General features: G+C 38.2%; 1 protein-coding gene across 4 annotated transcripts in view; it reads left to right on the top strand.

Annotated features, from left to right (window-relative positions):
- Nucleotides 1-26,532, top strand: part of DPYD (dihydropyrimidine dehydrogenase) — a 735,717-nt gene that overhangs the window by 403,589 nt on the left and 305,596 nt on the right. For all 4 annotated transcript variants that reach the window (XM_070746537.1, XM_070746536.1, XM_070746535.1 and 1 more), the window contains one exon: nucleotides 15,961-16,176. In XM_070746537.1, the coding sequence (XP_070602638.1) occupies nucleotides 15,961-16,176 (216 nt within the window). The remainder of the gene's footprint in view (nucleotides 1-15,960; nucleotides 16,177-26,532) is intronic.

Genomic DNA, 26,532 nt, shown 5'->3' with positions numbered 1-26,532 from the left:
TCTACTCACTGTCCTAAAAGCTAACCTCTCAAGCAATGGACATAAGATAAAACATTTCCAGTAGTGCCCTACCCAAATATGAAATATTTAATAATCAAATTAATAAAGTGATAAATAAGTTAATTAGGAACAGGCTAGCGTTGGGTTTCTACTGGTATGGTCCACTCTAATTTGCATGCTACGGCTCCAGCTTTTTCTTTTAATAAAAAGAAGGAATCTAATTTAGAAACGCAACCTAACTGTATAAAATGTATAGATTTTTAAGACCTAATCACAGGTTTTTTGTAGAGTAGGTAATTACCAAAATTGTCCTGAATGGGATATACTATTTTTTTTTTTGGTACTGTTACATGTTCTATGTCAGGATGTCCACAGATCTTTTGATATATTCAAAGTATTATTTAAATCATTTTGTAATAACATGTTTTCCTGAAAATTATACTCTGCCTTATATATATTTTTTGAATCCTAATTGCCATGCTCTCAAAAGCCCAATTGGGCTTATTATCAGGGGATTGCTTATTTTGAGGGAAATAGGGTAGGCAGCTCTAGACTTAATCAGACAGATTCTGGCAAGTGAGTTTGCAAAATAAACAAACATCTCTTGCACTGAACATCTTAATGCATGCAATACATAAATAGAACATGTGTGGACACCCAATGGAGATACAGTTGGCTGTTAGCATGAAACATATGTCCACAATATGTTTTCAGTAATTTCATTTATTACACATATAACCAACTCTTCCTTTAAGTGCTGAATGTTTCAGGCCTTCTCTTATCTTACCAATCAAATTGCATAATTGGTCTACAGAATGTTAAAATAAGATAAGATAAATTAAGATAAGATCAGAACAAATTAAGATAAGATCAGAACTGCAGAAAAAACAATTACTGCCAATCTGCCTTCCATTGAGGACCTGATATTTACTGACACCTACCCTCAAAACATTGCTACAGAGCATTGCACATCAAGACAACTAGACACAAGAACAGTTTTTTCCCCGAATGCCATCACTCTGCTAAACAAATAATTCCCTCAACACTGTCAAACTTTTTACTAAGTCTGCACTTCTATTTCTACTAGTTTTTTCCTCATCATTCCTATCACCCATTTCTTCCCACTTAGGACTGTATGACTGTAACTTGTTGCTTGTATCCTAAGATTTTTATTACTATTGATTGCTTCTTCATTGCTTATTTGACTCCTATGACAATCATTATGTGTTGAACCACATGATTCTTGACAAATGTATCTTTTCTTTTATATACACTGGGAACATATGCACCAAGACAAATTCCTTGTGTGTTCAATCATACTGGACCAATAAAGAATTCTATTCGATTCGATTCTATTCTAAAATAACTTTTATTTTATTTTTTTACTGTGAGCACACTGGTACATATTAAGAGTACACAATACACACACAATCAACTTTATTTGATTAGTCAATCTTTATTTATTTATTTATTTATTACTTAGATTTGTATGCCGCCCCTCTCCGAAGACTCGGGGCGGCTCACAACATGTAAAAACAAATCATAAGCAATCAGACAAATTTAAAATATTTAATATTTAAAAAACCCCATATGCTAACAGTCACACACACAGACATACCATGCATAAATTAAACGTGCCCAGGGGGAGATGTTTCAGTTCCCCCATGCCTGACGGCAAAGGTGGGTTTTAAGGAGTTTACGGAAGGCAGGAAGAGTAGGGGCAGTTCTAATCTCTGGGGGGAGTTGGTTCCAGAGGGCCGGGGCCGCCACAGAGAAGGCTCTTCCCCTGGGGCCCGCCAATCGACCATATCAAAGCAAAAACAGGGACCACATCGGTCATCATAAAACTGTGACTGGGTAAAATACAATAAAATTGGATAAAATAAAGGGAATTTTGATAAATAAGTTAAAATGCAGTATAATATGCTAAAATTGATTGGTAAAACATGAGAATATGACTCATGCAAAGGATTATATTAAACAAATGTAAGGTACTGATATAAAATATTGTTAAGTGAATTCATCTCCTTTGCATGCCACCCCAATATGTTCCATAAAACGTATTCTCATCTGAACAGAATGAAGAATGAAACTCTGTTGCCTGCTCTTAAAAGAAAATATGTATCTACCCATACACATATATAACACTGTGCCCGCTTCACCAGTGTCTCAGTGTTGAGTGACCAAGCTAGCTTACTTGTTAGCTGCACGTCCAGGAACTTGATGCTACTAACCATCTCCAGAGGTGACTCATTAATACACAGGGGTATGTGACTATGCCTGATTTGTTCTGAAATTGACAATGAATTTCTATAGTTTTACTGTTTTTATTCCACCACTTCACCAATCTCTCTACCTCCTTGTGGTAAGCATCCTCATTGTCATCCTGAATAAGGCCCACTACTGTTGTATAATCCGCGTACTTCACAATAAGATTGGTGGCTAATCTTGCACATCCTGTGGTTAATATACATTCCTTGATACTTGCTTGTTGTGATAAACTTGTAATGCCAATTCAGGGTAAAGACTGAACCACACATTTCTATTGAAGTAGGTTTTGGTTTTGCTTTTTGTTTCTCGCTGTTGTTTTGATATTTTGATATATTTAAGTTTTGAAAATGCCTTGTTGGATCTTGATCTGCACAATAAAGCACATATGTCCCCTGAAACGTGAATATACTAAAAGCATTGGAGGAAATCTCATATAACTTGTCAATTGGAATTTTAGATCAACCATGCTTAATATTACAGTGTTTCCATTGGCCTTTGCAGATTTTGAGGGGGCTTATTCGACCTTACCATCTCACCATGAAGCTAATGGGAAAAGCCTTCCAGCAATCTTCACAGGAAAGTTTCCAAATGTCAAGTGTCATCTTTCCAGCTGCTAGATGAATGGGTAGCCACAAGGCATTTATTTGGGTGTGCGGTTTCAGTAAATCTGGTTGCTGGGGTGGCAATTACTATAATTTGGCAATAGCTTTTCAGTATTTGGGCCACTTGCAATTTTAGTCATTGGAATTGAGGGCGTTATTTTGGGACAGCTGTAATTTAAAGGCAGGTCATCATAGGGTGGTAATTTTTATTTTATTTTATTTTGAGTGGGGCTAACATCTCAGCTTTTCTTTTTCATCTGCATGCCTATATTTCTCTGTATTGAATTCTCTTCAGTGTAAAATGAAAATATATTCAGAGGAGACTGGTACTTATATATTCTTTATTAACAAAAGATTTTGGTCAACCCATTTGAACTAGATGTACACGAATCAGTCCTTATTCAATTTGAATTACAGGTTTTATAGTCAGAGGACATGATTTAATTCAAATCTGTGGTACAAGTTTGAGGGGAAAGTAGTTTGATCCAAGGGTATGAGGTGAGGTATCATCAATATGCTGATGATACCCAGTTATACATCACCACCCCATGTCCAGTCGGTGAAGCAGTGGAAGTGATGTGCCGGTGCCTGGAGGCTGTTAGGGTCTGGATGGGTGTCAACAGGCTCAAACTCAATCCTGACAAGGGTTCTGCCTCCCAAGGACAATTCCATCTGTCTGTCCATTACCCTGGGGGTGGGATTACTGACCCCCTCGGAGAGGGTTCGCAATTTGGTGCCCTCCTCGATCCACAGCTAACATTAGAGCACCACCTTTCAGCTGTGGCGAGGAGGGCGTCTGCACAGGTATGTCTGGTGCACCAGTTGCGACCCTATTTGGACAGGGAGTCACTACTCACAGTCACTCATGCACTCATCACCTCAAGGTTCGACTACTGCACTACTCTACATGGGGATACATTTGAAGAGTGTTTGAAATGTGGCTGTGTGCAGAATGCGGCTGCGAGAGCAATTGTGGTGCTTCCTAGATTTCCACATGTCTCATCAACACGTCTCGTCAACACGCTGCGGCCTGCATTGGCTGCCGATCAGTTTCCGGTCACAATTCAAAGTGTTGGTTATGATCTATAAAGCCCTACATGGCATCGGAACAGAATACCTTTGGGACCGTCTTCTGCCGCATGAATCCCAGCGGCCGATAAGGTCCCACAGAGTTGGCCTTCTCCAGGTCCCGCCGACTAAACAGTGTCATCTGACAGGCCCCAGTGGAAGAGCCTTCTCTGTGGCGGCCCCGGCCCTCTGGAATCAACTCCCCTGGAGATTAGAACTGCCCCCACTTTCCTTGCCTTTTGTAGGTTACTTAAAACCCACCTATGTCGCCAGGAATGGGGTAATTGAGGTATCCCCAGGCTAATATGTTTTATGTATGGTATGACTGAGTTGTATGGTTATTTTAATAATATGGGTTTTTAGATGTCTTATTGGATTTGTTACATTGTTTATCACTGTTGTGAGCCGCTACGAGTCTCCAGAGAGGGACGGCATGCAAATCTAATATATTATTATTATTATTATTATTATTATTATTATTATTTATTAGATTTGTATGCCGCCGCTCTCCGCAGACTCGGGGCGGCTCACAACAGTGATATATATTGACGAATCTAATAATTAAAATCTAAGATAACAATTACACATTTAAAAATCTAAAAGCAAGGAACCCCAATATAAAAATATAAAAAACATACATACAGTCATATCATGCACTAGAACTACATAGGCAGGGGGAGATGTCTCAGTTCCCCCATGCTTGACGACAGAGGTGGGTTTTAAGCTGTTTACGAAAGGCAATATTATTATTATTATTATTATTATTATTATTATTATTATGTACTTTGATAAATTAAATTAAACTATATTTTTAGGAAACTTCAAAATGTGTGATGTTTTGACTTTTTAAGGCATGTTTTGAAAGATGGCTGGATTAAACTGTATAAAACTGGTAGGTGAGATGCTGACCTGGATACTCAGAAATTCTTGCTCAAGATGCAAGATGCAGCTTAGTATACTTTAATAGCAAACTGCTAACGTTACTTTACATAAAATACTCTTTTTTGACAAATAAAAGATGAATTGTTTGGTATGTTTTGCCAGAAGTTGTTCCTTTCAAATATTTCAGAAATAATTTGAACATAAATTATTGTAGGAGGAATATTGTAGGAAGAAATAGTAATAATTCACTTCCCTTAGACACTCAAATTTGTTTATTTTACTTCTGGAAGCCAAAATATGTGTACTGTTTCTCTTAGAATATGTTCTTTAGTCACTTGAGGAATCCAGAGCCATAGCATAATATATTGCAGTGTAATACAATTTTAATTTGAATAGGACTTTCATATAATATGCATCCCTGACTGACTGTAAATAATGCAATTACAGAATTAAATAATAAATAATAGAGTAAGGAGAGCCGTGACATTATAAAGAAAGAAACAAGAAATTTGTTGGGTTGACAGTTAAAAAGGAGTTGGTTAACTAGAAGTAGAACTTCAGAGAAATATTGTTGCAGGTGCTGTAAACTACAGAAAAAGGGATATTGATGCAACATGTCAGTGTTTTTTGAAGAAGTAAATGCATTTGAACCTCATACCATCTAGTATTTTTCCAATAACAATGAGCAAGTGTAGATAAGGTGTTTATTAAAATATAATGTCAGGAATTTTGGTAAGTGAACTGTAAAGTGCTGGGTTCTAACTTACCTCACTGCAGGTTCACTTCCTCCTGTACCGCATGGGTGCATGTGCATGTCCAATGCTGAAAACTTGATTTCTGCACATGTGCAGAAATGAAAAACAACAGGGTGCCTGCTCATAGTGTCACCAAGAGAGCCAGTACATGGGCCTGGCCAGCTGGTCATTGCTCCCAGTTCTGGGGAATTTCCCGCTACCGTTCTAAAGGTACTTCTAAATAACTCGTCCGAACCGGGAGGAACCCACCTCTGTCCTTTTATTTCTGATGTTTAGAGTATACGTATCCCTGCATTTATACCAAAATTATAGTACACACAAGGAAGAAGAAGGCACCATAGATTCATTTGTTCATTTATTTATTTGATAAATTTATATAGCCATCCATCCCATGTACGTAACTCAAGAGTTAAAAACTCAAATCGAAAGATGTAACATATATGTAACAATGTCGTTTGGCGGGTCCCAGGGGAAGAGCCTTCTCTGTGGCGGCCCCGGCCCTCTGGAACCAACTCCCCCCAGAGATTAGAGTTGCCCCCACCCTCCTCACCTTTCGTAAGCTCCTTAAAACCCACCTCTGCCGTCAGGCATGGGGGAACTGAGATATTCTTTCCCCCTAGGCCTTTACAATTTATGCTTGATATGTTTGTTTGTATGTATGTTTGGTTTTACAATAAGGGTTTTTTAGTTGTTTTAGTATTGGATTTACATGCTGTTTTTTATTACTGTTGTTAGCCGCCCCGAGTCTACGGAGAGGGGTGGCATACAAATCCAATCAATCAATCAATCAATACATAAATAAATAAATCAGAATCTTTTTAAAAGAATGATTAAAAATAATAAAATCTCATATTCTGTAAGAAGGTACACTCAAATTCCTTAGCAATATAGCCACTTTGAAAGCTCCATCCCCACATTACTGGATTCCCCAGGCCAAATGGCAAAGCTGTGTCTTCAGGTCCTTCCAGAAAGTCTGCAATTTGGGGCAAGTCACACCTCGGGGGGATCATTTTCCAAAAGGCTGGTGTTGCTGTAAAAAGGAGTTTCCTGGGTCCCATCAGATGAGATTCCTTCATGGACAGAAACCTCAACCAGTAGTGGTTTCTAAAGCCCATTGCTACCAGTTCACTTTCGCATGCACAGAAACATCCTGGGCAGGTGGGTGGAGCCTCCCACTCTGTTGCTACTGGTTCATCCCATCCTACAGTAGCTAGTGGGATTGAATACATGTGATTGTGAAACATGGCCTCTCAAGTTACCCAATTCAAGGGAATCCATGTTGGAATAAATTCCCATTTTCAAGGATTAATAAAATGAAGTGAGGGAGAAATTACAACTTTCTATACTCCGACGCTCTGTTGTAGGTTGAGAGTCTTGTATTTTGTGATCTACATACAGAAAACTGACGTCACAGAGAAAATGTACAAACTTTAGTCTTAGAAAACCACAGGTCGAACCAATCTCAATGTGTAGCCTTCTTTTTCAGTGGTCCCTCATTATAAATTTCTTTTTGTCTGCTATTCATTTGCCAGGCAACAATCCTAGCAATTAATCAGATGGAAACAGTTACTCATTCTCTTTCTTGCTACTGTCAGTATTCATTTGCTGATGTTATGTGATCAGAGAGTAGTATTCCCTATTAAAAAGGCACAACTTCGTCTTTCATACAAACCTTCTAGAACACACCACATCACTTCTATTACTTTTTTATAGGCATCATTTCTATTAGATATCACAGTTTCTTTGGTTGTGATACCCAACCCTGAGATAGATAAGCAATGATGTGAACCATCATTGCTTATTAAACAAAAACTATAAATGTCCTTTAACTGAATTTTAACTTTTAACAGGATTTGGCATGCTATACTGCTGCTGTTCTATATAGTGCACATTTTAATTTGCTGACTGACTATTTTATTATTGTTCTAATTAGTGTCTGTCATTAGAAATATAGAAGAAATATAAAAGTAAACAAATAGGAGTCAATCATTGCATATAGTCAGCATTGATAGTCCAAAGTAGAAGTAGAAAATGGTTCAGATCTTCATTTCTTTTCAGGTCACTAAAAACCTGATTCAAAGTTGAGTAAGTAATGAACATTTAAAAGCAGGAGATGATTTGATTGACTATAAATAGCTAAGCTAAAGATATCTCTAGAATGACCTCTGGAAGAAATTATAGCTATGGAGGAATACTATAGTTTTGCATTTGGCTCACTGCAAGTTGTGATATAGCAATTATAGTTTCTGAATCTCACTATTGCTTTGTTGAAGGAGGATATGCCTGAATGTTTCAGAAGGAATCTTATCTATCTAAAACTTGAAGCTTCATCATGTCTATCAACCATGGCACGAAGATGGACCACTAATAATTTTAAAAGAGTAATCTTCATAGAAGGCAACTGGTCCGGTTCTAAAGTAGTATTTCCCCCTTTTTTTGCAACACAAATTTGGCTAAGTTGGAATTACAACAAGTATGGCATAAACCACAGACTGGAAGCTGAATATTTTTATTATGATTATGCAAGCTAGTATGCTAAGTATTTAAGCTGGAGCTCATGGATTGAACCTAAATTCATTTTATAAGGAATGAGTACATTCTCCCATTAGTTCTAATATTGGAGTATCTGAGAGAACTGCTCCATGGGAACAGAAATCCGGTAGGTAAAGTATGAACTCTTCCTCGGCTATTAATCTCAATAGACTATTAAGTCTGTTGTGGCTTCCAGCTGACAGATCTAGGAGACTTGTGCTGTGTATAGAAAGATATTTATCAATTTGTTTGAGTTTAAATATGGGTTTAATACTACTCCAGAATAGTGCTGTACCAGAAAAGTGCTGTTCTAAAATAGAATTGAATGCATGTCAAAAAGGTTGGTTTTGAATGCATCTGTGCAGAACTCTTGAGTAAAACAGAGTACAGTGGTACCTCATCTTACGAACGCCTCTTCTAACAAACTTTTTGAGATACAAACCCGGTGTTTAAAATTTTTTTGCCTCTTCTTCCGAACTATTTTCACCTTACGAACCCAAGCCGCTGCTGCTGGGATGAAGGGGTTTCTTTTTTTTCTTCCTTTCTTGAAGAAAGAAAAGGGAGGGGCGGCTTGGAGGGGGAAAGACTTTGCATTAACAAAAGTAGGAGAGCAGCGTGCTTGCAGAGGCACTGAAAGGGTGTCTTTTGAAGAAAAAAAAGGGAGGGGCGGCTTGGAGGGGGAAAGAGTTTGCAGAGAACAGCGTGCTTGCAGAGGTACTGAAAGGGTGTCTTTTGAAGAAAGAAAAGGGAGTGGCACCCCCCTTCTTTTCTTCCTTCCCACTCACCCTTTAGCCTAGCCTTGCTTCTTCCACCCGCCCCTTTTAGCTGCTCCTCCCTGCCCTCTGTTCGCCTCCCTTCTAAAGTTTGGGATTTTCCTGAAGGATTTGCAAGCATTATTTGCTTTTACATTGATTTCTTGATTGTTTCATCTTACGAACTTTTCACCTTACGAACCTTGTCCTGGAACCAATTAAATTCGTAAGACAAGGTATCACTGTAATTGTTAAAATTTGCCTCATCCCCATATACATGCCACCTCTACTCCAAGTTGTTGAAAGAGACTGGTGGATGCTTTCCTGCTGTTTGGTAACATTTGGTGGCAGAGAAAAATAAGCCGGTGAATCGATTAATTGCTTTACTTATGCCACATTAACATTTTAGAGCCAGCATCACTTATTCCCCTCATTACTGAGGTAAAACCTTTGTGCCACCTCAAGAAATGTCTATTGCATTTTAGTTTGGCTGTGATGAAAAGACCCCTGTTATGGCAATATAGTGTGTGATTGATGGGAGCTCTATATATGTGTGTAATGTAATATCTGAAGATATTTTTGTAGGAATTACTTTGCAGAGTGATAGGCAGGTTTCTGTTAATACTGTGTCACACAAACACACCCCAAAAAAATCTACTCAGAAAGTAAGTCCTAGCTGGATTTTTAAATGTGCACCCAATATAAGCCCTGCTCTCAAAATAAGCCCTAATTAAGACCTTACCCACTCCAGGATGCACAAGTAAAAATTAAGCTAGGGTGGGGATGGTGGGATGGAGCTGCCCTACTACTTACGTTTGGAGTTGTAGCCAGCACTCACGCATCTCAGACCATTTCTTCTGCATGCAAATGAGGTGAGTCAGTAGCCAACATCCACCATTGGGGGAGGGGAGGGGTTTCGCCCTTTGGTAGAAAAAAAAATATAAGACAGGATCCTATTTTCTGGAAAACACGATAGCAGCAGAAAAACAAGACTGGAAAAGGGAATTGGAAATTATTGTGGAATTTTATATTTAATTTTATATGATGAAAGTGAAAATGCAGAATTTGGAATAGTACAACAATACCAAAATACAAACAATGAGTTACATTGTGTTGAGGGTTCTTTTGGCACCATAGCCTATACATCTATCTTGTAGAGATTATCTACATGAGAAAAGACTTCATTCCTGCAACAATACAGATTTAGTTCATTAGCTATCAGTCAAGGACTTTGGAGTACTCATATCTAACGACCTAAGTGCCGGAGCCCATTGTAACAACATTGCCAAAAAGGCACTAAGAGTTATTAATCTAATCTTGCATAGCTTCTTCTCTGGCAATATTGCACTACTAATCAGAGCATACAAAACATTTGCTAGGCCTATTCTTGAATACAGCTCACCTGTCTGCAACCCGCACTGCATATCGGATATCAATACAATTGAGAGTCCAAAAATATTTCAAGATAAGATTCCTCCACTCCTCTGCTTGCAACAGAATAACTTATTCCACCAGACTTGAAATTTTGGGCTTAGATAGTCTAGAACTTCGATCTGACCTAAATGTAGTTCATAAAATCATCTACCACAATGTCCTACCTGTCAATGATTTATTCAGCTTGAACCGCAACAATACATGAGCACACAATCGATTCAAACTTAATGTAAACCTCCAAACTCGACTGCAGAAAATACGACTTCAGCAACAGAGTTACCAATGCCTGGAATGCACTACCTAATTCTGTGGTTCCTCCCCAAACCCCAAAAACTTTAACCTTAGATTATCTACAGTTGACTTCACCCCATTCCTAAGAGGACTGTAAGGGATGTGCATAAGCACACCATTGTGCCTACCACCCCTGTCCTACTGTCTTATTGTATAATTTAACTGTACCTACTTTGGTAATGTTTATGTTTAAACCAATACCTACTGTCTTGTACATATTACATAGATATTTCCTGCATAAAGTGCAATGGACTATTTTGTTAAAGGGTGAAGCATAAATCTACTCTGTGTAGAGATGAAGAAGATCTTGATAGTCCCCAAATCACTTCCATCTTTCCCATTGCAGCTGGCTAATAGTGTTCCCAAATACTTCATAAATGTCTTCCTTCTGGTGCTTCAATGTAGGATATGTACACCTTTAAGCTCTTGAAGTTTACACTTCTTTATAGTTATATGGTTCCAATTTTCTATTTATACTGGCAAGATTTTAAACTGCTAAACAGACTTGGTAACTGATTGCCCTGATATTTCTATTAAGAGTGATGCATGTGTGTGTGTGTGTGTACAGATGAAACTTGAAAAATTAGAATATCGTGCAAATGTTAATTTATTTCAGTAATGCAACTTAAAAGGTGAAACTTAATATATGAGAGATACCCATAACATGAAAGATACATGGGGTCGAAGTGGACAAAAAATGGAAACACTTGACTTTTTGGCATCATAATGTTTGAACATGTTCAAATCAATCAAAACTTGACGCATTTTAATGTTTTTTTAATTCTGTTATTTGATATGTCTTTTAAACTACCTTTTTTTTTTTACAGAAATTTAAGGAAATTTGTTATAACCTTGTAGAAATGGCAGACCTCTCAGACTTTCAAAGAGGCCAAATTGTTGATGCTCGAGTGGCAGGCGCTAGTGTAACAAAAAGTGTCTGAATGTTTGGCGTTTCAAGAGGTAATGTCTCCAAAGTAATGACTGCTTTTGAAAGAGAAGGGAAAATGTCCTCAGCCAAGCACAGGTCTGGTCGAAAGTTGAAGTTGTCTGAGAGAGACCGTCGGATTCTAAAGCGAATTGTTAGAGCGGATCGCAAGACCACAGCTCCTAAAATCACTGCAGAGCTCAATAGACACGTACAGAACCCAGTTTATACAAAAACTGTTCGAAGGGAGCTTCACAAATCTGGATTCCACGGAAGATATTTTGATTATTTTTCAAGGTGTTTCCATTTCTTTGTCCACCCCCTGTAGTTCAAGCCCTGATTTGTCATAATTGTAACGATTATGGGGTACAGCTCACAAAAAACCCAAATCCACCATCTCAGAAAATTATAATATTACATGAAATCAATAAAACAAGGATTGTACATAGAACAATATCAGACCTCTGAAAAATATAATCATTCATTGATTGTGAGCAATCCTATACTACAACCAAAGTATTGGATTTCAGAAAAACAAATTTTAATACAATGGGGGAATATTTAAATAATGAATTAAAGGGGAGGAATAAAATGGCAGGAGCGAGCACCCAGTAGACTGTATTAAAAAAGGCCATCTTAAAAGCCAATGGACTGTAAGGCAAATAACTAAAGGTAAAAGGAAGAAGAAACCGCTATGGTTTAGCAATGATGTAAGGGCTATAGTCAATGCAAAAAAGGCTGCCTACAGGAGTTATAAAGAGTCTGGAAGTATAGCTGATAGAGAGGTGTATAAAATGAGACAGAAGGAGGCGAAACAGATAATATATGCTGCTAAAGCCTCAAAAGAGGAAGAAATTGCCAAATCTGTATAGAAGGGGGATAAAACCTTATTGGACCCAAATCAGCATGGTTTTACTGAAGGCAAATCATGTCAGACTAATCTCATTGATTTCTTTGACTATGTCACAATGGTGTTGGATGAAGGTGGTGCCGTGGATATTGCCTATCTGGATTTCAGCAAAGCCTTTGATACGGTTCCACATAAAGAGCTGATAGATAAATTAGTGAAGATTGGACTTAATCCCTGGATAGTTCAGTGGATGTGCAGCTGGCTGAAGAGTAGACAACAGAGAGTTATTGTGAATGGCGAGTATTCTGAGCAGAGACAGGTTACAAGCGGTGTGCCACAAGGGTCTGTTCTGGGTCCTATTGTTTTTAATGTGTTTGTGAGTGACATAGGGGAAGGTTTGGTAGGGAAGGTTTGCCAATGGTTTGCCGATGACTCTAAAGTGTGCAGTAGGGTTGATATTCCTGGAGGCGTCTGTAATATGGTAAATGATTTAACTTTACTAGATAAATGGTCAAAGCAATGGAAACTGCAGTTTAATGTTTCCAAATGTAAAATAATGCACTTGGGGGAAAGGAATCCTCAGTCTGAGTATTGTATCGGCAGTTCTGTGTTAGCAAAAACTTCAGAAGAGAAGGATTTAGGGATAGTGATTTCTGACAGTCTCCAAATGGGTGAGCAGTGTGGTTGGGTGGTAGGAAAAGCAAGTAGGATGCTTGGCTGCATAGCTAGAGGTATAACAAGCAGGAAGAGGGAGATTGTTATCCCGCTATATAAAGTGCTGGTAAGACCACATTTGGAATACTGTGTTCAGTTCTGGAGACCTCACCTACAAAAAGATATTGACAAAATTGAACGGGTCCAAAGACGAGCTACAAGAATGGTGGAAGGTCTTAAGCATAAAACGTATCAGGAAAGACTTAATGAACTCAATCTGTATAGTCTGGAGGACAGAAGGAAAAAGGGGGACATGATTGAAACATTTAAATATGTTAAAGGGTTGAATAAGGTTCAGGAGGGAAATGTTTTTACACAAGAACAAGGGGACAAAATCTGAAGTTAGTTGGAGGAAAGATCAAAAGCAACATGAGAAAATATTATTTTACTGAAAGAGTAGTACTGTAGATCCTTGGAAGAAACCTCCAGCAGACGTGGTTGGTAAATCCACAGTAACTGAATTTAAACATGCCTGGTATAAACATATATCCACCCTAAGATAAAAATACAGGAAATAGTATAAGGGCAGACTAGATGAACCATGAGGTCTTTTTCTGCCATCAGTCGTCTATGTTTCTATGTTTCATATGTACACAGTATTTAGTTTGGGACCCTTTTGCAGCAATTACTGCCTCAATGCAGCGTGGCATGGAAGCTATCAGCCTGTGGCACTGCTGAGGTGTTATGGAAGACCAGGATGCTTCAATAGTGGCCTTCAACTCCTCTGCATTGTTTGGTCTCATGTCTCTCATCTTTCTCTTGGCAATGCCCCATAGATTCTCTATGGAGTTCAAGTCAGGTGGGTTTGCAGGCCAATCAAGGAGAATAATCCCACAGTTTTGATGCTTTTGGCAGTGTAAGCAGGTGCCAGGTCCTGCTGGAAAATTGAAATCAGCATCCCTGTAAAGCTTGTCTGCAATAGGAAGCATGAAGTGCTCCAAAATCTCCTGGTAGACAGCTGTGTTGACTCTGGACTTAATGAAGCACAGTGGACCAACACCAGTAGATGACATAGCTCCCCAAATCAGCACAGACTGTAGAAACCTTTGGATCTCATTTTGAAACCAAGGATCCAGAGTATGGAGGAAGAATGGAGAGGCACACTCTCCACAGTCTGTGTTGATTTGGGGAGCCATGTCAGATGCTGGTGTTGGTCCTCTGCCAATTCTTTATTAGAAACATAGAAACATAGAAGTCTGACGGCAGAAAAAGACCCCATGGTCCATCTAGTCTGCCCTTATACTATTTTCTGTATTTTATCTTAGGATGGATATATGTTTATCCCAGGCATGTTTAAATTCAGTTACTGTGGATTTATCTACCACGTCTGCTGGAAGTTTGTTCCAAGGATCTACTACTCTTTCAGTAAAATAATATTTTCTCATGTTGCTTTTGATCTTTCCCCCAACTAACCTCAGATTGTGTCCCCTTGTTCTTGTGTTCACTTTCCTATTAAAAACACTTCCCTCCTGGACCTTATTTAACCCTTTAATATATTTAAATGTTTCGATCATGTCCCCCCTTTTCCTTCTGTCCTCCAGACTATACAGATTGAGTTCATTAAGTCTTTCCTGATACGTTTTATACTTAAGACCTTCCACCATTCTTGTAGCCCGTCTTTGGATCCGTTCAATTTTTTCAATATCTTTTTGTAGGTGAGGTCTCCAGAACTGAACACAGTATTCCAAATGTGGTCTCACCAGCATTCTATATAGCGGGATCATAATCTCCCTCTTCCTGCTTGTTATACCTCTAGCTATGCAGCCAAGCATCCTACTTGCTTTCCCTACTGCCTGACTGCACTGTTCACCCATTTTGAGACTGTCAGAAATCACTACGCCTAAATCCTTTTCTTTTGAAGTATTTGCTAACACAGAACTGCCAATACAATAGTCAGATTGAGGATTCCTTTTCCCCAAGTGCATTATTTTACATTATTGGCCAGGTGTGATTGGACACACAAGGAATTTGTCTTTAGAATAGAATAGAATAGAATTTTTATTGGCCAAGTGTGATTGGACACACAAGGAATTTGTCTTGGTGCATATGCTCTCAGCGTACATAAAATAAAATATACATTTGTCAAGAATCATGTACAACAATGATTGTCATAGGGGTCAAATAAGCAATGAAGAAGCAATATTAATAAAAATCTTATGATATAAGCAACAAGTTACAGTCATACAGTCAACATGGGAAGAAATGGGTGAAAGGAATTATGAGAACAACTAGTAGAATAGAAGTGCAGATTTAGTAGAAAGTCTGACAGTGTTGAGGAAATTATTTGTTTAGTAGAGTGATGGCGTTCGGAAAAAAACTGTTCTTGTGTCTAGTTGTCTTGGTGTGCAGTGCTCTGTAGCGACGTTTTCAGGGTAGGAGTTGAAACAATTTGTGTCCAGGATGTGAGGGGTCAGTAAATATTTTTCCCGCCCTCTTTTTGACTCATGCAGTATACAGGTCTTCAATGGAAGGCAGGTTGGCAGCAATTGTTTTTTCTGCAGTTCTGATTATCCTCTGAAGTCTGTGTTGGTCCTGTTGGGTTGCAGCACCAAACCAGACAGTTATAGAGGTGCAGATGACAGATTCAATGATTCCTCTGTAGAACTGTCAAGAATCATGAGGTACAATACTTAATGATTGTCATAGGATACAAATAAGCAATCAGGAAAGTATCAATATTAATATAAATTGTAAGATTCAAGGAACAATCCCTCAAAATAAATCAACTCTAAATGTATATATGGAGGGAGGGAGGGAGAGAGAGAGAATGCACACTCATTTGTGTATTAGATTTGTATGCCGCCCCGAGTCTACGGAGAAGGGCGGCATAAAAATCTAATAAATAAATAAAGTTGATAAACTGTTGTGTTCTTTATTCCCACAGGCTTTACATGGTGCCTCAGTACCTTCTGTACCTCGGTTGCCTCTTTTCTATACACCAATCGACTTGGTAGACATCAGCGTAGAAATGGCCGGACTTATGTTTTCAAATCCCTTTGGCCTCGCCAGTGCAACACCAACTACAAGTTCATCAATGATCCGCAGAGCTTTTGAAGCAGGATGGGCATTTGCACTCACTAAAACATTTTCTCTGGACAAGGTAATAAATTTTGTGGTGTTTTGTGTATGTTCAAATAATCACCCGTTTATTGCATTTGTCTTATTTATAATAGTTTTCCAAGACAGGGTCAAAATGAAGTTTAGGCTTTTTTCATTTTTCTATTAAAAATTTAATAGTTGATGGCAGCCTGTTAGAATTACTGAAATGTTTTCCTTATGTTCTGTCTGGGTGCCCCCAGACTTCAACACCAACTGGAAAAAACAGCCAGACACGCTGGTAAAAACAAAGGCACTTTATAGTTTGAAAAATAAACACAGAGAAAAACCTGTTCTTCCCAACAGGCAGGCTATGAGACTTCACAGCAGAGTCCTGACGGCCAGACAATACAGCAGACTTCTTGCTGGCACACCCACCACTGTAGAGAATAAGACCCACACCTTTTTCCCCCAAGGTTTCAGTATTCAAAGTCACAAACCAGAATTCCAAGACGCCAAAGATCACAGCCAGGTCCCAGGACTCCCAAAGATAATACTCCACAAGCCAGGAAGGGTGGGTCTGCCTTTTCAGCCTTTCCAGAGAGCACCACACCCAAACCCAGCTGTTGCCTCTTTAGTGCTGAAAGTACCTGGCTAATTGTCCCCTTCGTTGTGTTGCTCTTCTCTGCCGGAGATCGATGATTGCTTGTGCATTTTCATCTAAGGAATCCAGGCTGCTTGCTGGGGAGAGCTCCCCCTCGGGGGACTCTGGCTGTCCTCCCTCTCCCTCAGCCTGAGATTCCTCCTCCCCGTCTGCCTGAACCTCCTGTTCCTCATCCTCCCCCTCTGAGCAGGAAGCCGCAGAGGATCAGCCGTTCCCTGAGGGGCCTCAGACGGAATCACAACACCTTATAGGTAGGAAAACAATAGAGGAAAAGGATGGTTTTGTTTTGTTTTTAAATAAAAGTCTCTAAGGATTTTACCCCACTAGTCATTGCCGAGTGTAGCAAAAGGATGTATTATTCCTATGCAGTTCCAACAGACTCTCATCCTAGTTATTTGTAAATGAGTAATCATAGAGTGCATTCATTGACAAGCTGCCATTCCTATTGGACTACTGGCAATTATATATTCTTTGGGATATATTTTTATCTACAGATAAAATACTGAAGATAAAATGCTAAAGTTACCCTCATTATGGGGTCTTTTTGCATAGACATCCATATCATTATTATTTTTTGCTAATAAGATTGAGATTCCAATGGTCTCCCATCCAACTATAAACCAACCCAAGTTAGATTTTTGAGAATATGCAACATCTAGGTTCTGTGGCTTGCAATAGACAGAGTTCCTATTTATTACATATAGTACACTATATAAAGTCTTTCTCTTAAAATCAGTCTTTGGTCAAAGTTCAGGAAATTAAATTCAGGTGCCCTGCCCACTTCTCAATTCATCTGTTCGATAGCCCTAATATTGGGATGCCAGTCACAAAAATAAAGGTATAGGTTTGCTTGTTTTTTTATTCGAGTTGAGTTGATTTGTATGCCGCCCCTCTATTTTTAACTATGCATCACATTTTTAAATAGGTTAGACTGAATTATGCCCATCATTAAATTATGCTCAGCAGTCAGTTATTCTGGGTTGCAGAAATTTATACAAATTCTGGATCTGGTTCACCAATTCTTTCCCTTTCCAAACAAAGGTAATACAGTATTTGTTCTGAACAATAATAACAAAAACAACAGAATTGTTGCTGATTAACAAATTTTATCAACACATGTTAGTAAGAATATGCATGGGAGAAAAGACTTGAAAATTTAATATAATTTGTCCACATTTTATTTATAAATAACTTCATTTATTTCTGAATCCGAGAACTCATTTGAAAACGGCAAATTTTCCCCTCCTGCCTATTTTGCATGGTTAGATGAAATGCCGTTTTTCTTAGATTAGTATTTCTGAAACATTTCTGGAATCAACTTTTTAAAATGTCACCTTTTTAAACGTTTATCGTTCAAAATGTGGTGATAGTTGGCATACACATGTCTTGTAACCCATGACAAGTTTTGTAAATTTTTGGAGGATGGCCAATGTTTGTGGCCTCATGGCACTTAAGAATTGCTCCCAAATATCTAATATAGGACTTCATGTTCTGCTTCAGCCTTCAAATATGTGCAAAGGAATATCTATCTGAGAGAATGTCACCAACAATTTCAGATGTACATCCCACATTTACAGAGAAGCGCTGATGATGTAGAAAAGTGATTGTTTGCTATTTCTTGCAAAGTAACACAGCAGCTCTTGATGTGAAGATCTGATGGATGATATAATAATAAGAATAGCTGCAGTAGCTAGCATAAGTGACAAAATATGAAAGCTTGATATCATTTTGCAAAATTATGTGGTTTTAGTATAGATACTGTCCAGCTCTAGATTTTGAACATTGGGGGAGGCTCACCGGTAGATTTAAAATTGCTCCACTGTTGCTACTAAGTGCTGATAACATATGACTCTTCAATCAGGTTTCTTCAGTGTTGTAGGGGAGCCAGATGTCACCAATTGGAGGCAAAGATATTGCTATTTCACAAATTGCTGGTTGTAGCACTGGTCAAAGGTCTGGCTATTAATGAAAGATTTCAAAGGCTTCCATTCTATCACTGGATACTCCCTCCTGGCCCTTCATTCATCTCAGGACAAGTCTTTTACAACATCAGGAAGGTTTGGGTTTTTTTAAAAAAAGTAGTGATGATGGAATTGGCATGGAGACGGACTGAGAGATACATAGACCTGCTGGATTCTAAGTCTCTCTGCTTCAAAGCCAGTTGAGATTGTACCTCAACTCAGGAACTGGCCTATCTTTATACTTTCTTGTGAATTGTTTGTGGTGCCGAGCAACTATGCACAGAAAGCAGATCAGCAACATTTGCTCTTCTACCTAATCAACAGGAATCTGGCATTGATTAGATACTGTATTCCATGCTTGACAGTGCGGACAAAATGTTGAAGCTATTCATTCACCATGGTGTGTATTTAGCAGTGTCTAAATATATTAGAATCAAGCCCATTAACAATAACGAAGGATAGACACTTAAGACCAAAAAGGACAAGCAAAGTTCATTAAGTAAGTTACTATTATACGCTGTCATAGAAAATTTGCTTGTTGGAGTTTTCTGCCTTATAGAGAGAAAGAAAGTGAATTCCCTGTTCTAGTAGGAAGCAGTCTAAAGGAGAACTATCAATATAGATTTTTGGAGGGCAAAAAGAAAAAGCAACAAAAAGAAAGTTCCTGGCATGCTATCTCTAGTCCTAATTCCCTTGGTGGTAAATGGAATAAAAAACTGTGTCCAAGACAAAGTAGGTTTTCTCTGCCTGCTGGTGAAAAATATAATAAACATTTCCCTGTATTTCATGGCTCTCATTACAAACCAAGATACTTCAGTCCCAGAATTTATATAAAAATACCTTCTTCTGATCAACACATTAATGGACATGAGTCACACAATTCAACTGAAAGTTGGATAACTTTATTGTTTATTTATTAAATTATGCATAGGTGATAGACAATATTTTTGTTGTTTTTCTATAGAATATAATATATTATTTATTTATTTATTTATTTATTATTTGGATTTGTATGCCGCCCCTCTCCGAAGACTCGGGGCGGCTCACAACAAGTGAAACAAATCATAAATAATGCAATTAATTAAAATATTTAGAAATTTAAAAAAACCCATAAACTAACAGACACACACACAAGCATACCATGTATAAATTAAACATGCCCAGGGGGAGATGTTTCAATTCCCCCATGCCTGACGGCAAAGGTGGGTTTTAAGGAGTTTACGGAAGGCAAGGAGAGTAGGGGCAGTTCTAATCTCCGGGGGGAGTTGGTTCCAGAGAGCCGGTGCCGCCACAGAGAAGGCTCTTCCCCTGGGGCCCGCCAACCAACATTGTTTAGTTGACGGGACCCGGAGAAGGCCCACTCTGTGGGACCTAATCGGTCGCTGGGATTCGTGCGGCAGGAGGCGGTCTTGGAGTAATAAAAGTAGTAAGAAATGCAAAAAGTGCAAAAAAGTCTTAAAGGCAAAGAAACGATACCAGAAATATTTTCTTTGATTTTAGCTGTTTCTTTCATTGGTAAAAATGTAGTTCTGATTAATCAGAGAAATCTGTCTTCACTCTGTTGGTGACATGCTTTTATTTGTGATGCTGTCACTTTTAACAACTTAGAGAAGCAGTTGCTTTTATTAAATTTCTTCCATTGAAATAAATATGTGGAACAATTTCAGCTGAAGTCTCCAAACATTGTCTTTGTTTTTCACATTCCCTAAACATGCATTGGTCTGGTTCACATGACAGTAAACTACGGTTTAGTTTAGTTATGCAGAAGTGAGCCTGAATGAATTGTAGACCTGGCCACTTTCATTCCATTTAAAAGTGACTATGAGGAAAAGTTCAAAAATTGAAATAACAGATTAGCTATTGTTTGCAATGCAATCTGAATCCTAGTCAGGGTTGAAACAAGCCACCCTGAAGCTAAAATTTAGGAATCTGGCCAAGTAATATTTGAGACGGTCTGAAAATTATCCCAATAAAATAAAACTGCTGAAAAGTTTTGCACCAAAATTCAACATCTATCTGATGCAATATTTTATCTAACAACCTCACAAATTAATGATTAAAGTCCAATTCAGCCTTTAGAAACACTGTCTGTTTCTGTTTTACAAGCAGAATGCAGAGTAAACTCATAACAAGATAGATGGTGTGACATACCTGTAAAGGTTGCTTGCCAGTTAGAACCATTGCCTGAATGAACAAACTAATTATGCTAAGAAATAGCATTTCTCTATAACTCAGATTCATGCTAGGACTAATAGTGTTTCCATAGGGACCAATATGGGTGACATATCGCTCTTTTTTGTAATGCTAAGATCTGGAACACAATAGCTTACACTGTCCTTTGTAATGTCAATGTTTCTGTTGAACTGCACTCACAGAATAAAAAGTCCATTTTCTTTGTCTGCTACCTGTCGCAGTAATTTACAAAATACTTATTACAGTTTAAGATTTCATGTCAGCTTTGTCCCCTACCCCTCTGAAAAATGGTTTAAAACAATATTAAAATGTGGAATTCTTCATGTTTTCAATGTAGCTAAGGAATTTGTTAGAATATGAAATATTAATATTTTACAATTCAGTTATAATGATGAAGTTCAATTTGCCTAGCTTGCATGTGATAAAGTAAGTATATGTTTATCATGGGAGTTGCATGAGAATTAAAGCCTGAGCCTGAACATCAGCTTGAAATTTTATTATCCTACTACTGACAGTGTTTCCCTTGTTATTTTTCTAGACTGACAGCTGAATATTGCAAAGATTGTGTATTTATTTATTTATTTATTTGCAGAATATGTTTAGAGAATGTTGGTTTCCTTCTAAGAAATAACCCGAAGCAAGGTTTTGAACTGGTTTTTGATTGTTCTACTTTTTGTTAGAGAGAAAGAGAGAGAGAGGGAGAGAGAGAGAGAGATTTTAGATATTCAAAAAAAAAGTCTAGTTTGCAATCGTCTGAACCACTTAACTTGCAGTTAAATGCCAGTTGATATCTCAGTAGGCAGAAATATTCTATGCTTTATTTTGTAGTCTCTATGAAAACCCACAGCTTTTCCTTGGAGAGACAAATCATCAGATAGTTAATGTCAAATGAAAAAAGGGCTATTTATATTTCCACTACATACCATCAAAGAAAAATAATAATGCTATTACTTTTGAAAGGAGGCAGAGATGGAGAGGAGTGGCATTTTGCAAGCTATCTTTACACGTGTTGTTGTTTTAAAAATAAATTTTCCCGTTTTACTCACTTTGAGTTTTTAAATAGTATTTTTTAAATTAAAGATTATAATTGTTATATCTATTTATTTAATTTATTTGCCACCATCTCAACCACATGAGATGGTGGCAAATAAATTACAATGCCAACCACAAGTCTGGGTGGTTTACAATGTTTAAAAGTATTAAACATTGCAACAAATTGTATAGAAAAAGAGTAAAAGGCTATAAAAATAAAAAATATTAACTATAAATAAAGCTAAAAGGTTGGGGAAGAGAGGAGGCTGAGAAGAGGAGTAGGTGGGATTTCTTATTAACCAATTTTTCAGGGCAAATTAGTTATGGGAAAAGTCTTTAGATGGAAACCTGAGAAATTCCATAGCATCCTTTGTTATACAATCTTACTTGATATTTGAATGTTTAAAAAATGAGATTAGACCAGAGGTGGGCGTTGCCGTCTTGGTTTTTATAGTACTGCTCATGCGCAGAGGGTCATTTCCGGGAAGCAATGTATGTGCGCAAAACATGCACTTCCATTACAATAAAATTTGGTGGGGAAGATAAGTAGAACTCACCCCTGTTTAAGACCATTGCATTAAAAGCACTGTTATCTAAATGCAGCATTTCAGAAAATTAGTATTGTCTTATATAAAACATTTCTTTAATTATTGTTGGAAGTTTCATACCAGCTGTCATTATCTAACAAAATAAAAATGGTAGTAAGAAGAGATTTTTAAAACTTAGCATGAAAGCTATCCAAATAATGTCAGTTCAGGTACATAGATATATTAGGGCAGCTTTCCCTTGCCTTGCATTATTTAAAGGTGGTTTATTTCAGTTTCATAATCCCTAGTCGGCATAGCTACGGGATTTAGGAGAGCTGAAGTTCAACACAAGTGGAAGGCAACAGTTTGAGAAAGACTGCCTTAGGATATTGTACAGTTAGCAAATTTGTATTCAAGTGAGAAAATAACACAGGCTTCTAAAAACATCTCTTCAGATATTCTTGCAGTTGTTTAGCATTTGTAACCAAAGTACTGTTCCTTATAAATCTTCCAAATTCTCAACACTCTATATTAAACTAAAATTGTATGAGTATACAAACTTAGAATATTCTTTATGCAGTTGCCATTGTTTTGATTGTGTGGTGTTGCTGGGGTTTTGGGGGGGGGGGGTTGGTTGTTTTTTTTTTGCAAAACTTGCCTCTACTGTATATTTGCAATGAGAGGAAGGAAGGAAATGTGAATATCACCTGTTGGTAACAATGAAGCAAAAATTCTGACTCCTACCATTTCCTCAAAGTGTGATTATAATCTCAAAATAGGGGGACAGCTTTCAGCACTACCACGTGATCATACACCTCTGCCACATTATTATATATCTTGGGCGACTAAATGATGGGTTTGTTTATAAAAAAGTGATTTTCATGGAATAGATGTGGCTACAGTTCATTTGGATGAGTGTTTCTTTTAGCAATTTCAGAAAACAAGATTTTCTTTAAACAGACAATGGGTATTTTGAAAAAAATACCACAGCAGTTACTATTAGGGGAGGGGAGGTGAATTCTTCCATACTGAAAACATTTCAAAGGCTTAAAATATATGGCATGGAATATTTATTGGTAAAAAAATCTAAGGGATAAAATTGTTTGTAAAAGAAATCTGTATGAACTCCAATACCAATAAATATTACTGTCATTTGGATTAATGTGAGAAGGAAAATGAAAATCTGTTGGATGTCTCACTTCTCTAATATCCTACGTTTCTTGGTTCGAAAGCACAATATCAAACTATATTTCTCACAAAAGTATATCTTGGAAGAAAATACATTCATTAATATCAAATATCTGTTTTGAGGAGAAATATATACATAGCAATATGGATTTCATGCACATTAAAATATGAATCATACTTTCTAAAAAGAAATTACAGTTAAATATGTCTACAAATATTTGTTTTGGCCCATCCCAGGCTGTTTGGGTCAACAAATGGGTCCCATAAACTTTCTAAGAAATAAAAAATCATGTGCAGCTGAAGTCTATCAAGATGCCCAGAACAAGAATAAAAGTGAACAGAATCCCCGAAAAATATACTAAAGAAATGGGTGAGCATAGGAGATGATAAGTAGTAATCTGATACACTCTTAAATCCATTTTGTGATGCCCACATTATTGTATAATCTTGTGAGAGAATTCATAATTTTTTGAAACATTTCCAAATGTACCATTAGCCCCAAAAGCATCTCTTACATGGCCAGATAAATTTCCTATCTGAACATGCAAAGAGTTTCTACTAGTTAATGTAAGCCTAACCAAGTACTTTTCAGTGGTTGGAGAATTGTGTCATTAGATTCAATCAGTGAGATTTAATACTATGAGTAAGCTCTTTTTTTCTGGATTGTAAATAAACCTGACCTCATTAGCTCCCTCCCTTCCCTCCCCCTCTCTCCTTTCCTTCTTTTCTCCTTCTCTGTCTCTCTCTGTCTCTCTCTCTCTGTCTCTCTCTGTCTCTCTCTCTCACACACACAGAGAGAGAGAGAGAGAGACAGAGAGAGAGAGAGAAAGCAGCTGCTAAAACAGCAGCATATAGTTTAGGCTGGCAACAAGTTCAGTCTCCAGATAGACCACACACATGGTTTTCCCCTTCCCTATTTCTTATATAATATCATATGTTGCTCTTTGCCTAGAAGTGTGTGTAGTACAGGGATTTGAGGGTGCTAGAAATGTAGTAGTAGTTGTGTGTTAGAATGCACAGAGTAGAGAAGGCTGTCACAGCAGTCAATAAGATCTGAGAGGTGTTGACTAATTGCCTGCTAATTACACAGTAAATTGTCTAATTAAGCTGATGGTTAATTAGGGTGCGCTTGCACAGCAGTCTTGTGGAATTTTTGTCTGATGTCTAGGAAACAGCTTGTGTAATTGGCAAACTGGTAAAGACTGGCAGAAAACATGACTAGAAAGCACATTGCCAGTAGATGACAGAATAATAATATCTTTAAAATAATTCTTGTCTCGTATATATTAATGGATTTGTTTAGTTCTATTGTTGTATGTTCTGTGCTTAAGGAATGTGCTCTACTAATACAGGATTGTGCAATTTCATCATGACCAATTGTTTTTAAATAAATCTTGATTTTTAAATCAATCTTAATTTTAACATTGGGTAGGGTTTTTTGATTCTTACTATTCTTTTATTTAAGAAAGTAATACATTTTAAAAGTCTAATACTATATTTTCTACTCTGTATTTACTTCTACTTAATTATTGCCTGGATGAGGATTTTAAATTCTGAAAAGTAGAAATTTGATAAAAAATATAAACAGGTGAACTAAAGCCAGATTACGATAACTAAGGAACAATGCTCCTTAGAATTTAATTTATTTAAAAATATTTAAAGATTTTTAAAGTAATTGAGAAATGGCATTATTAATTAAATTCATATCTCTATCTTCCATCATATTGTACAATTGGAGTAGCTAATCCCAGGTCCATTTTTGCATCTAGCGAGCATCTTATATCACAGTACTCTACTATGATGTCAAATCAGCTGATTTGAAGTGGTACAGATTTTCCTTTTTTGGGTGGAAAGGTAAAATAAAGAGCAGAGTGAGTGTATGTAGAATAACCAAAAAAGACAATTTAGGATGGATGGCAGAAGAAACCCTTCAATCTAACCATGAACAAATTAAATATTCCCCGTTATAACTTTCTATCTCAGAAGATAAGGCATGTTAGATTTTTAAAGTATTAAACTCTGTGGGAGTGTAGAGACTGGTAAGAGAGAATATGATATGCCCAAGACAATATTTTAGAGCAGAGGTCCCCAACCTTTTTAGCACCAGGGACCGGCTTTAAGTTAGACGAGTTTTCTACGGCCCGGTGGGGGGGGGGGGCTTTGGTCATATGGGGGTGGGGTTATGGAGGGGTGGAGCATAGTGACGCAGCCCTCCACACTTCTCCACAGGGCGGGGAGAATGAGGAGGCTCCTTTGGCGGCTGGGGGCTGCCTGGCTTTGTGATTTTGACTGGGGGGGGACTTAGGAAGGTCCTACTTCTCCCCCCCCCAGCCAAAAACTCAAAGCCTATCTGCTCCAGAAACTTGGCGATCGCGCCCCACCGCCGCCGCCTCCTCCGTTTCCCCCAACGGCAAGCAATCTAAACGCGGGAAGGGCATTCCGGCGCTTCCCTTCAGCCTCAGAAGCCCCCTCGACGCTGGAGGGATGGTTATGAGGGGAGCGAGCGAGGAGAAGAAGACGTCCCACTCATCGCTCCTGAGGGAACGGGCGAGGGCGTCGGAGACCCAAAGCCCATCCTGCGTGGAGGGAGACGGAGCCAAGCGGGGCCACCCGGAGACCTTTTCCCGTCTTCTTCTCCTCGCTCGCTCCCCTCATAACCAGCAGCCCCGCTCGCGGGGGGATGCCCGTTCGTAGCTACCAGCCCGCCAAGCGTCGAGGGGGCTTCTGAGGCTGAAGGGAAGAGCCGGAATGCCCTTCCCGCGTTTAGATTGGGGGAAACGGAGGAGGCGGCGGTTGTTTTCTCCTCGCTCCAGAAACTAGGCGATCGCGCCCCACCGCCGCCGCCGCCTCCTCTG

This window comes from Erythrolamprus reginae, chromosome 3 (assembly GCF_031021105.1).
Source record: "Erythrolamprus reginae isolate rEryReg1 chromosome 3, rEryReg1.hap1, whole genome shotgun sequence".
Lineage (NCBI taxonomy): Eukaryota > Metazoa > Chordata > Lepidosauria > Squamata > Dipsadidae > Erythrolamprus > Erythrolamprus reginae.
This window is presented reverse-complemented; position numbering and strand designations above follow the sequence as displayed.